Source organism: Paramacrobiotus metropolitanus, unplaced genomic scaffold, assembly GCF_019649055.1.
Source record: "Paramacrobiotus metropolitanus isolate TYO unplaced genomic scaffold, Prichtersi_v1.0 Parri_scaffold0000501, whole genome shotgun sequence".
Classification (NCBI taxonomy): domain Eukaryota; kingdom Metazoa; phylum Tardigrada; class Eutardigrada; order Parachela; family Macrobiotidae; genus Paramacrobiotus; species Paramacrobiotus metropolitanus.
In genome coordinates, this window is record NW_026570721.1 from 3,216 (window position 1) to 15,014 (window position 11,799).

Genomic DNA, 11,799 nt, shown 5'->3' on the forward strand with positions numbered 1-11,799 from the left:
AACGGGTTCCCGGCACCGGACCGCAACACCGAGCTCAGGCGGCGGCACTTTACATTAATGTTGTCGCTGGTAACTTGAGCGCATATCGGTACCTGGCCGGCAGAGAATACCTCGTCAACCAATTAGAGTCGCATGAACAGGACAATTTGGCCACCATCCAGCGACAACGTATCCGCGACCCGAGATGGGAAGGAACCCGGCCACCAGTCTTAACGGATAGACTGTGGGAGTACCGCCAGCTGCAAGACGCTAACCGTCAATTGGAGGACCAGAAGAAGATCAGAGAGGTCGACAAACGAATCGCCTCGATGAAGGTCCATCCCCCACCGACCGACTATGAACCAGAGATAAAAATTCGGTTACCGGCACCCACACAGGGTCGCTCGGATAGCGAACAGCTGATCCACGAAGTGCGCGACGTCTTTGTCGGAGACCCACACCGACCACTGACGAGTGCATCGGTAACGATGATGATGAACATGCCGGATGGAACCCAACAGCCGGTTACCTTTACCCCGGCGACTCAGGAACAGTTGATGGCAATCCCACATAGGGCAACGCCAGTAGTCACACAGGCTCGTCCAACTGTTTCCCAGCAGATTCCCCAACATGGAACCCATGGAACTCGGACTCAATCGGCAACTCAACAGCAGCAACGCCGACCGAGTAAAATCTTGGCGGGACACGACCTCCGACACAGGATTGGTCCTGTTGATCTTCGAGACAGAATCGAAGAGCAACGTGCAGTCATTCGCCAAGTCGGAAAAGAGCCGACCAGACCTCCACCAGGAAAACGGACTGGATCTGGAGAAACGGGAATCGGACTCACGGTCGACTTAACAAATAAGTCGAAACGTAACTTTGTCCCACCCGAACAGCAGCCGGAAGCCCATCAGGCAGAACCGGCGGCCGAAGTCCCAGCTGAACTAGCAGCTCAACCGGAACAAATGGACGTCGAAGTAGCCGACCAGATGGCACAACTACCACAAGTAGAAGTGCCGATCCGAGAAGATCCACGTTACGACCGCGCTCGACAACAAGGAATCGAGGTCGTCATGCTACATCCCATCGAACGGACAAACTACATCATGAACGTCATGAATTACGAGGAACGGAATCGACCACAAGTATGGCGCATGGTAGAAAACCTTCGTCAATTCCTCGTCCGATCTGGATACCAGACGTTACTGGAACAACATCAGTGGCAACCGGACTTCAACATGTCTGCGCACACAGCACAGAATGTTGAACATCCGTACACCAGATCGAATGCGTTACCGTCAATGACTGATCCGGTCTTACTGAACGTACCACTGTATAGCCCGGACGGAACGCGTGCGAGCCAACTAGGAGCTCGGGAATACCCCCACGACGAGTTGGAGAGTATTGCCCAGTTCGTCATAACGGACGCCCACCCAGCCTTTGTAATAACCGCGGCTCGGGCAGCACTGGACTTAACCCAGTACCTTCCAGAAGGGGAAGTCGATATGGCCCAGGACGGAGTCACAGCATTCCTGCGATTCATTTTCGCAGCTCGGCTCGGCAACTACTTCTGCCATTACACCCTGTACGGCTTTACCAGAACGAAATGATACCAGCGGCTTTGGAAACCCTCGTCGCCCAACTCGGAACACCGATGAGGAGCGTTATCCTCGCCATCTGGATGCGCGACTTGCTGTACACCCACGAACGGTATGCGACAAAGTATGCCTTTCGTGAGGATCACGTAGATCCCAGCGACGACGCGACCAGATTTATCAGCTGGTACCGACAAAAGAAGACTTTACCTAGCGGATTTAACTCATCGCCCTACGAACCTTGGATGTCGGACGACATAGCACCCGGCGCACGACCGTACGCGCTGAGGCTCCGAAAGCAAGCGGCCAGGGAATCGAAAAAGGGCAGAGCGGATCGCCCTGGCCAAGAAACGGATGAGACCGACGAGATGTCTCAACGGAGCGGCCCGGCGACCTGTAAACCCAAGGGTCCGACTATCCGGCCACACAACCGACCTGGCCCGGATGATGAAGATGAAGACGACTACTTCGGCGGCGATAAACCCGTCGAAGTCCCACTCAGTTAAGATCGAGTCCCCACATTGGAACTCGATCCCCCACTCGGAAAAAATTAAGGGGACTTAACGCCGAGAAACGGCACGGTCGAGAACCGACCCGACTGAGAAACAGCACTGTCAAGAAACGACTTCGGAATAGACACTTCTTCTTTAGTTTTTTTTACAGAAACCGACCAAACCATGTATACAGCGGAAGTCAACGATGACTTTGCCAGAATGCTGACTACACAAGTCAGCCGGACTCTTCGGTTCGACCCGGACATGAGTGGTCAGACCTGACAAACCGGCTTTTTCCACCGTTCCGGTACGTCTTCCGAGGAATCCCCTGGACAGAACTGAGCAAACCGACCTCAGTTCCCCAGCACGGCATGAACAGATCGTGAACCACATCTGCTAACATAGCAGATCGACAACCACGTTCTGCGACCATCGGAGCCAACAGAAGCCCCAACCCGCGTTACATGGAGCCGCGAGTTACATGGTACAGATCACACCATTAACCACGACCGGCTATGAAGATTACTCCGGCCAACCGACTCCGGAGCATAGACCGAGAGGATTACGCTAACATGGTGTCAAAAACGTTGTCACGTTCTTGACACCATGTTCGCCAAGCACCCGTGGCCAACATCGGAACCGGGTAGCCGAGCAGCCTTCACCAGTGTAAGAGCGGATATCCCTCGGCCGAGCTGCCAACAGTGCAAGAAAAAAACTCGGATTTGACTATACGTACTTGAGTCGACCACAAAGGTCGACTTTGTACTTCATCCATAACTTGGAGACATAACGGATATCGTGGCACTAACCGACCACAAAGGTCGGTTGTGCAAGCTGATCACAAAGATCGGTTTTGGGAAACTTGGAACGAATTCAGAGAGTTGAAGTCGGAATCGCAACGATGCAGATCGCCGAACCACGACTCGCTACCTCAGCCGATCACACAGATCGACTAAGTATATGGTAACCGACTAACGAGAAGTCGACATTATGGCCGACCACACAGGTCGACCATAACGGCCAACAGAAGTCGATCATGAAGAATGGACGGAAGCTAGCAGTAGCCACGTGGTAACTTAACCGGATTCTCCGTTTGAACCCAGACCTACAGGAACTCAACTAGGAACTTGTACCCGGAGTCCAACCGCAGTCTCCCCCGGACGATATCGGGTAAACCAGCCGATTCACCGGTGACCACGACTACGCGCGTCTCGAACGTGCTGCCATTACCTGAAGAGGAACAGCGACGGTGATTTGGCCACCACACCAACGACTCCGCCGCGACCTGCTTCCCCATGTCTTCAATGGAACATCCTAGGCAGACCGAGCTAGGATACTCGGTCGGCACCCTCTTAACGAACCCCGATGACGATGGCCACCTGCCCGTAACACTATCGGCCAGTTGGCTAACGTCACCGGCAAAGAAAATTTCCCCGTGGACCTGAGTTGTCTACCCCCAACAGAAGCGGCTAGGCGTCTCAGGTTCGCGACAAAACAAAATGGAAGAACTGGATCTGACAACCTCAGGGACTTGCATGTGCATGAAGCTTTAAACCAAAGAGCTTGGCTTGTCAACCGGGGCCACAAAGACCCTTAGTGTTGTAAGCGAGCACAATCGCATGACGAAGCGCCAGTCACTTGGCCAACAGACGCCAAGGAAACTCCTACTTCGCAGGACTCGGCGGCCCAGAGGCAAGTCATTCGGATCAGCAAGCCAACAGTAGCTCGGATCCGACCTAGAAGTTCATGTCGGAAAAGTTGCCACAGGAGAAACGGAGTTGTGCTGCTGAATGTCCTTCTGCCAGTCTGAACTGACAGTAGGATATCCGAACAACGGAAACCCGGTCGACTGTAGCCGTACGCAAAGAAATCCTAAAGCAAGTCGGAAGTTTCCGAACGGAGGTCGGAAGTACACGACAACAGGTCGGAAAACCCATCAGAAGTAGAAAACCGACCTCCCGGACGAAGAATTTTGCCTTTTCGACGGATGAACACACAGTTCATCCGACTCGAAGAAGTCGGAAATCAGCCGACCTCGGAATCCCGACATGGATCGCCGACCTCGAATGAAGGTCGGAAGTGACCGAATAGAAGTCGGAAGGATACGACAACAAGCCGGCAAAGGCATTTGGAAGTCGAGAACCGACCTCCTGACGGAAAACTTAGCCTTCGGACGGATGAACACACAGTTCATCCGACCTGCCGAAGCCGACCATAACCGACCACAAGTCGGAAGTCGGAAACCCAGTCAGCATGACCGAAGACGATTGATCACTGTTCGCGGTGGATGAATCCGACCTAAAGGCACTTGTTTAGCCCCACATGGGCATGTTATTGCAGGTTAACCCTAGTCGACCACCGACGGATAGGATGACCGACCTCGAAAGAAGGTCGGATAACAACGGAATATACCGGATGGAAGTCGACCGGACGCTTCCATCGAACAAACTCATGATTTCCGATCGGACCTTCGAGCCAATTCGACTCGGATTACTCCAAACCAGGCTCGTGGTAGCAGATTAAAACGGTTGTAACCGACCACTTTTAAACGGAACTGCTGTACATGACGACCACAAAGGCCGCATGACTTACATACAGCTTTTTCCGACCTGAACTTTAAGAATTCGGAACACAGCCGAATCCCCTTTAGCCACCGATCGACTTATCGGCAGGCCGACCTTGGTCAAACCGACCTCGGTCCTATTCCCCATTCAGAGAGGATGCCTCGGCATTTGCATCCGCAACAGTGCCTCTCTATCCCGAACGGACGGATACGAGTCGGAAGTAAGTGTTTAACCGTGCTTATCCGACCTCGGTGAATGTAACCGGTTACGACGGGTAACCCGGGAACTGATGCCCCGGACCCAATTCTACCGGATGAAAGTGGACAGGAGACCCCGTGGAGACTCAACTGCCCCGTGGACGTCATCCTAGTCGGAATAGGACCCCCGGACAGATTTTTGCATTTTTTTTTAGCATTTTTCCTAACAAACGGAATTGTATTTTTCTAGTTCGATCTCTTTGACAGATCTGTTTTATAACCCCTTTTGCTCACTGGAATTGTGATTAAACTTTATTCACTTTCTTTCGCGCTGCATAAACTTTCATTACATTATCTTTTCACATTGTTCTCCGCTGCCAACAGACGCAAGAAGCCAGCTAACAGAAGCATCACCGGTCCAACGAAACGCCCGAGCGGCTTCCGGATTTCTCGGCCGTGAGTGGCTTCCACTCATGGGTTCGGAAGTGAAGAAGGGACGGTCGACCAGACACCGGACTCCCACTGCCAGAGGACGCGTACCGGCGACCCCACTTGGGTCCAACCGGAGAGTTGTGCGGTACTGGTGCGGTACCGAGTCGGAGCATCCTTCGCGGGAGCTCGGATTCCCGCCCAGAGGCATGTCAGAGGCGTACGACTGCGCCTGGTGCGTACGGTCCACACAGGACGTACTTGCACCATTGCTTGCCGTTACCACCTCTCTCACTGTACGTACGTGTGCTGCTGCACTGCACTCATCCGCTGAAGCGGATATACGCAGCGCATACACTGAGCCACACTTGCTCTCTCGTTCCTCTTTCGCAGTATGACTCAGCGTTCATACGCTCGCGTTGGATAGAGTCCAGTCTGCGCATCATCACACAGCTGATGGCACACAGCACGTGTTTGCCGCCAGTTGCTTCTTTCACGCCTTGACGGACGCTCAAGAGCTTTTCTAGCACACACTTGCTTGGCCATCACGGCTATGTTCTTGCTTTCCTGCTATTACGCAGCATTGTTCCCCCTTTATTTGTACAATAAAGCATCACTCGTGATCTCCTCGTGCTTGTCTGTTACACTGAACATACTAGCAATTACTGCTCTGGTGATGCGACTCAACGTTGAAAAATTCAGTATTTATTTTGCCGTCACACCTCGTTAATATTTTTCGAAAGACAAAAAACTTACAATGGCCGAAACGGCCATCAAGTTGTAAACGTATGACGGTGATTTACGGACGCTCCATAAAAGCTACAAACTTTTCACAGACAGAAAGTCATAGTAAAATTTTACGCTGATTCTGAATCTGGGATTTTGTGGAATTCAATACCAATCTCTTGCAACGCGCGAATTCAGAAACATTATCATCAATTTAATCAGAATCGGAGCAAGTGCTAGAGCAAGGGAAAGAGCAAGAACATGTGGGAAAGTCAACCGTCTGCCGGTCAAGGCAGCGTGAGCACGTCTACTGATTTCACATCCAGAAAAGTCAGAACATCTCAGAATTCTTCGTAACCGATACCATGCATTCACAATTCTACTGAGAAAGGCGGTACATCTGTTTCCGGTTGAGTTGTTACCAATGACAATCAGTAGAACATAATTCTACGGCTGCAATATAATTATGAGCAGTATCTGAGCAACACATGCTGTCCGGCACTCCGACATTCCGTCATGCGGCTGCCGTGCACCTTTTCCTTTTTGCGTCATGCCATGTATCATGCGTACCCACATTCCGGCCAAAAGACGGCAAACGGTCGCGAAAATCCATACTGTCTATTATTCCGGCATTCCGGCAGAATGCCGATTGCCGGGAAGCCCCCTGCAGTTGCCGCGTTTCGCACAGGCTGCCGGATGCCGGTAGCTTGATTTATCCGTCTGAGGACTTGGAAAATTATTTGGTTTCCCCCCTGTACTGTTCCAAAAGTAAGACTTTATCACCGCCCGTACCGACGACGGCAAGTTTATCAGCTGCACTCGATTCAACTGCTTTTCGAATTTTCTATTGATCGGCGTAGGATGCCCGTACAGATGCTCCGCCGACCAGGGCGGTCATTCATACTGCATTTTCAACTAACCGGCTGCAGACGGAAGAAGGAAACAAACTAAAGCATCTTCACACGGATTAATTCTTGTTAGCCGCTGCTGACATGTGAGTAATGAGAGTCAGGGGTGATGTTCCACGCAGTTGGCCGGCGGTTGTTATGCAAAAGGGGTGGTGACCTTCCGGTGGCCAGCGAAATACTCCGGCATAAGGCCTATTAAACTGCTGCGCTCAGCTCTTGGTGATACATGCACGTTGTAGAATTTTTCACAAGACGCGGTCGTTTGCGCGCTGCTAATTGTATTGCAGCCGTATCGCTGCAAGTACCTAAAATAATGCTGCCTAATGTCCTAATATATTGTGACTGCAAATCGACAATACCGAAGCGGACCGGTAGGCGACTTCGGTAAGGATTTCATGCGGTATCCCAGGAGACGGGAAAACAGGGTGGAATTAGCTGGAATAAACCTGCGCCGGACTGTGAGGTGGCATTGCGGTACTGAGTGTTGCAGATGCCGCGGTGCAGGTGCTGCTGGTAGACGGAAGTGGACAAAGAAATTTGGACTGGCAATACTCGATGCGTACTCGATGCAACATGCTATGTATGCATGGTGCATCGAGTACGTAGTAACTTAGATTGCGAACAACGTTATCTTATCTACCGTAACAGCATTCACAAATTAGGAATTCTACACTGCAAAACGAACGGCCTTTGAAAAAGCCTAAAATTAAGCTCATTAGACCGGCGTACTGCATACGGTTTGAGCAGATCACGACCCACACAACCCAGCATCTCTCTATTACTCTGTATAACAGTAAAATCAAATAAATTTCTTTTGGTACTGCGCTTAAGGACCGTTGTGCACCTCCGGTTCGGTTGCCTTCTTCATAAAGAGTACCAAAATGTCGTCGGCAGCCAGTGTAGCCGTAGAGACAAGTGCTAGTCAATCGTCTTACGATGTTGCGGCTACAATCAAGCTGATCAATCATACAAAATGGCCACTGAAACTGGAAAATTGTCATCCTAATTATGGCCATATTGAAACCGTGATCAATCTCGTCCAGCCTGGACAGCAAGATATTATGAGGATGCACAAAAAAGGATTCACCACAAGCGGTGAGCTGGTGCTGTTAGCACGCACCATGTGATAGACGTATCGCATTAGTTTTTCGTTTTGCCTCGCGTGTTGGGTGTAGTGTAGCAATTTTGAAACCTTGTTCGAACTGATCTGGGTACTTCTTTTACTCCTTATAAGTTAGTAGGTTTTTATTAACAGTTCAAGCAGAATGGGCCCCGGTTGTAGAATAATCGTGTATGCGCTTTTTCATCCAGGGACATCTGGCACTGTGGCATGGCGTGTGGAGGGAATGCGCGTGTCGGTTATCGTCATGTGGTCCCTTCCCTACAACCTCACATTTCGTAGTAATGTCCTCGCAGTTGGGTTATGTGACAATGGACGCAATTGGGCGGCAATATTTGATGAAATGTTCTACAAAGAAGAAACATATTTCAAAAGAAAAGAGTTCTACAAGTTAGTACATGAAGCGTAGGTTTTCCAAAGTAGTGGTACAGCAGTTTCAACTATCCGACTTTCTTACCATGGTCCCCTAGATTTATTTACGCTTATTCGAAATTCCTCCCATCATCTGTTCAGTTACCAGATTGATAGTTAGATAAGATCTGAAGCCTCCGCCGTTTCACTAAAAGGAATGTCTAGGCCATTGACGCGAATGCATTTCTACAATGCTACGTACCATTTCAACAAAAGCAACTTAGCAATTTTATTATTTGATTTTTTCGCAACCTGTTTTCGGCAGGATTGTAAATCCTTTAGAATATCATAGCACCGATATAGTCATAACCGGAATTATGGGCACCACCAGCAAAGCGGACATTGTCATAAACATCGAGCCAACCAACGCATTAAATCGCTTTGGTACGCCCGGCAAACAATGCAGCATTCTCAATAATGCTGAATGAAACGAAATCTTTTGGTGTCTGCAGTGTCCCCGCTCGTGAAAACCCAATTAAAAGATGAAAAACATTTGCCGGAAGGTGTGCAGCATCAGCATTCGGGACCACAACAATCAAGTGGTGCTTTCGATAAGGCAGCATTTCAGACGGCTGTCCAAAAGGAAGTGGAGCGCCAGTTACACCAGCAGCAACATCAGAGTCCTGGGTCACAGGCCCGACCAACTCGTGTATACACCCGTGGTGCTGGTCGCCGCCCATCGGGTCGCGGCTATAACCGAGGCGGGAGTGGTAAGCGCTGACAATTAACCGACCTGCCACGCCGCGAAAATATTGCACAGATGAAACTTTGCATGATCCAGGGAGAAACGACAGCAGGAGAGACTGGACAGCAAAGCACCCAGCAAGCTTTGAATGCAGTTTTTGTGGACGCGTTGGACACATGGAAACAGAATGCGATTATATCTGCTCGTAGGGCGAAGTTTTCTAATCGGATTCCCCTGTCGGTTGTTTTTCATGATATCGGCTAAAGTTTTCGTTAGAATTCCGAACGTGCTCACGGGAGCATAAAACGTTAATGCCGTGAGTACAACGGGAGCGGCATTGCAGCCGGTTTATTCGATCGTGCTGCAAGCTAAATATGTCATCGGTTAGAGAAACTTTAGCATTCGCAATATGACACGCTAGTCTGTACTTGTCGCCAAAATGCAATTGCGTTGTACCAGAATTACCTCGTACGTTTTCTTCAAACGGTCTCGCAATAAATTTTGCAAATGTTATTCTTTAAAGCCACTAACCGAAAGTAACTCTTCCCGACGTGATGACGTGCACCGGCTCCATACCGTGAATTACCAGCAGACGCCGATCTGAGGCTCAGAAAATCAATCTATCCAGGAATCACTTACCTTAATCATATCTGACAATGCGGGTTACACACTGACGACAACCGGCGGCGATGCAAAACTAATTCTTAAAGTAGGCCCGTGGACATTTGTGGTAAAAGCTGGTAAAAGAGGCGGAGCCTATCACAGTAGCCTAACTAATTTAACAGGGAAGAATGAACGCAGCAGGTTTCACAGTGGATAGACAAACTTCGTGCAATAGTAAGCGGATTAAGCCCAGCCCAAACACCTACATCCGCGTCACCGTCAAAGTCGAAAACATCCGTCGCCGGAAAGCGCTTATTCTGCGCCGGAAATTAGTCCGTGAATAGCTAACTTTCTTCCTCGTAATGCAATAAGAAGTGCTTAAACAAGCATACTCCATCACCATTAATTTCTTATTCCGTTGTCTTATGCAAGTTTATTTTATTACAAAAAAGTTCAACATGATCACCACGAACAGCTCTCGTACTTTGCATAATACAACCCTTCATTTTCATAAAGCCGGTAACGCATCTTTTACCGACCACGATGGATCCTCTGTCAGCCTGCTCGGTATGACAGCCGCCACGTTGATCCTGAACTGCGGTGTACTGATCATTCTCGTTAAGGAGAAAAATCTCCGTACCCCGTTCAACGTGTACGTGATTGTTTTATTATGCAGCAACCTCCTGTATGTTGGACTGAACAACATCATGATGATCATGGCGCCGTTTGGGCAGTGGTGGATTGGTGATCAAGCGTGTACGCTAGAGTTGTATTGCCGATACATTGTGATCACCATCAACATCCACAGCCACGTGCTGGTCAGCGTCAACCGCGCCTGGGCCTTGTTCTGGCCAGTGTCATACAAAAACAATCACACGTTTACGGTGGCATGGCTGTTGTGTCTCGGGATGGTGGTTTACGTTCACGCTTGTCAGTTGCCCGGGCTTGTACTGGATGCGCTGTACTATCGAGTCCCAGTTCAAGTATGTGAACGCTTCGTAGACCAGGGCATGCTTTTTCATGGCCACGGTGTCAAAAAACTGATATAATGATGTGGTATACAGCATCCAACTTCGGCACTTTCATGTTTGTGGTAAAATTCATTTTACGAAAATATTCCCTTTCCTTCATGCATTATTGCTTAATTGAAGCGTAATAAAACGATTCTGTAATCGTACAAATCGTGCGCATGCGGCGCACAGAAAGTTGTTTTTACGGTCAGAACCGTTTTTTTTGCATCGACTTTGTTTTTACAGTTTCGGTCAACTGGGCTATTGCTTTCACGAACCAGAGCATTAGAAAATAGTGTCCAAAATTGTGCACGTCAGCTTTAGGGATTCTTGTACGAGATTGTTACTTGTATTAATATAAACTTATAGCTAGCGTCTTTAGGTTGCCAAGATTTGTCGGTTCAATAAACAAGCACAGCTGGGATTCTCGCTGTTTTCGTCCATCTGGGTATTCGACGTACCGAAACTCTTTATCCCCGTCTGTTACCCAATCCTCTTGTGGAAATTCCTGCGAAGAAACAATGCCATTCACGGCCGTTCAGCGATCGTTAACCGCACCGAGTTGGCGCGCCGGCGCGACCATGTACTGCGGCCGTTTATTCTATTAACGATGATCACCTGCAGTGCGGCGGTCTGCTGGATACCAATTATGGTGTACTACATCGCCGTGGATTTTGTGCGCACCATGCGCTCGGATAGACTGGAGATCGCCCTGATCGTACTGTACTCGGTGGAACCCATACTGGACCCGGTGTTCTTCGGCTTGAGCATTAGCAACTTGCATAATTATGTTGTGTCGTTCTGGAAAACGAAGGTGGCGTACAAGGGCACCAGGCGAGCAACAAACACGATCCAGTTATCGGACGTATGATGTATTTTTATGTATCCTAATTTAGATCGTTGCAGTTACACCGATTCTGTAATTTCTGCTGAAATAAATCGGACCTTTGCAAATTTTTCTGCTGCTACTTAAGAGTGTGAGTTTTCGTGTTCCACGAAAATTAAGTGAACGCTTTAATCAGGCTCGGATTAAAAAGCAATCATAAAATAATCAGTACACAAGTATAAAATTGAT

At 49.2% G+C, this 11,799-nt stretch overlaps 2 protein-coding genes across 3 annotated transcripts; both read left to right on the forward strand.

The window, feature by feature from the left end:
• The first annotated feature begins 7,628 nt into the window (after positions 1–7,628).
• Positions 7,629–9,599, forward strand: LOC129602487 (tereporin-Ca1-like). Of its 2 annotated transcripts, none has more exons than XM_055501512.1 (5): positions 7,629–7,990; positions 8,207–8,405; positions 8,692–8,810; positions 8,879–9,136; positions 9,208–9,599. In XM_055501512.1, the coding sequence occupies exons 1-5, from the start codon at positions 7,777–7,779 to the stop codon at positions 9,318–9,320; spliced, it is 903 nt and encodes a 300-aa protein (XP_055357487.1). In that variant the 5' UTR covers positions 7,629–7,776; the 3' UTR covers positions 9,321–9,599. The 2 variants fall into 2 exon arrangements, with proteins under 2 accessions (XP_055357487.1, XP_055357488.1); XM_055501513.1 differs by having other exon boundaries at positions 8,719–8,810.
• Positions 9,600–10,283: 684 nt separating this feature from the next.
• On the forward strand, positions 10,284–11,694 carry LOC129602486 (neuropeptide Y receptor type 1-like). Its single transcript, XM_055501511.1, has 2 exons — positions 10,284–10,697; positions 11,107–11,694. Exons 1-2 carry the CDS (start codon positions 10,284–10,286, stop codon positions 11,593–11,595), a joined length of 903 nt encoding a protein of 300 aa, XP_055357486.1. The 3' UTR covers positions 11,596–11,694.
• The last annotated feature ends 105 nt before the right edge of the window (positions 11,695–11,799 follow it).

Coding starts and splice junctions, on each gene's coding strand:
- LOC129602487 (XM_055501512.1), top strand. CDS start 7,777: ATGTCGTCGGCAGCCAGTGTAGCCGTAGAGACAAGTGCTAGTCAATCG. Junction 8,406..8,691: donor AAAAGAAAAGAGTTCTACAA/GTTAGTACATGA, acceptor TGTTTTCGGCAG/GATTGTAAATCCTTTAGAAT. Junction 8,811..8,878: donor CAACGCATTAAATCGCTTTG/GTACGCCCGGCA, acceptor TGGTGTCTGCAG/TGTCCCCGCTCGTGAAAACC.
- LOC129602486 (XM_055501511.1), top strand. CDS start 10,284: ATGACAGCCGCCACGTTGATCCTGAACTGCGGTGTACTGATCATTCTC. Junction 10,698..11,106: donor ACTATCGAGTCCCAGTTCAA/GTATGTGAACGC, acceptor TAGCGTCTTTAG/GTTGCCAAGATTTGTCGGTT.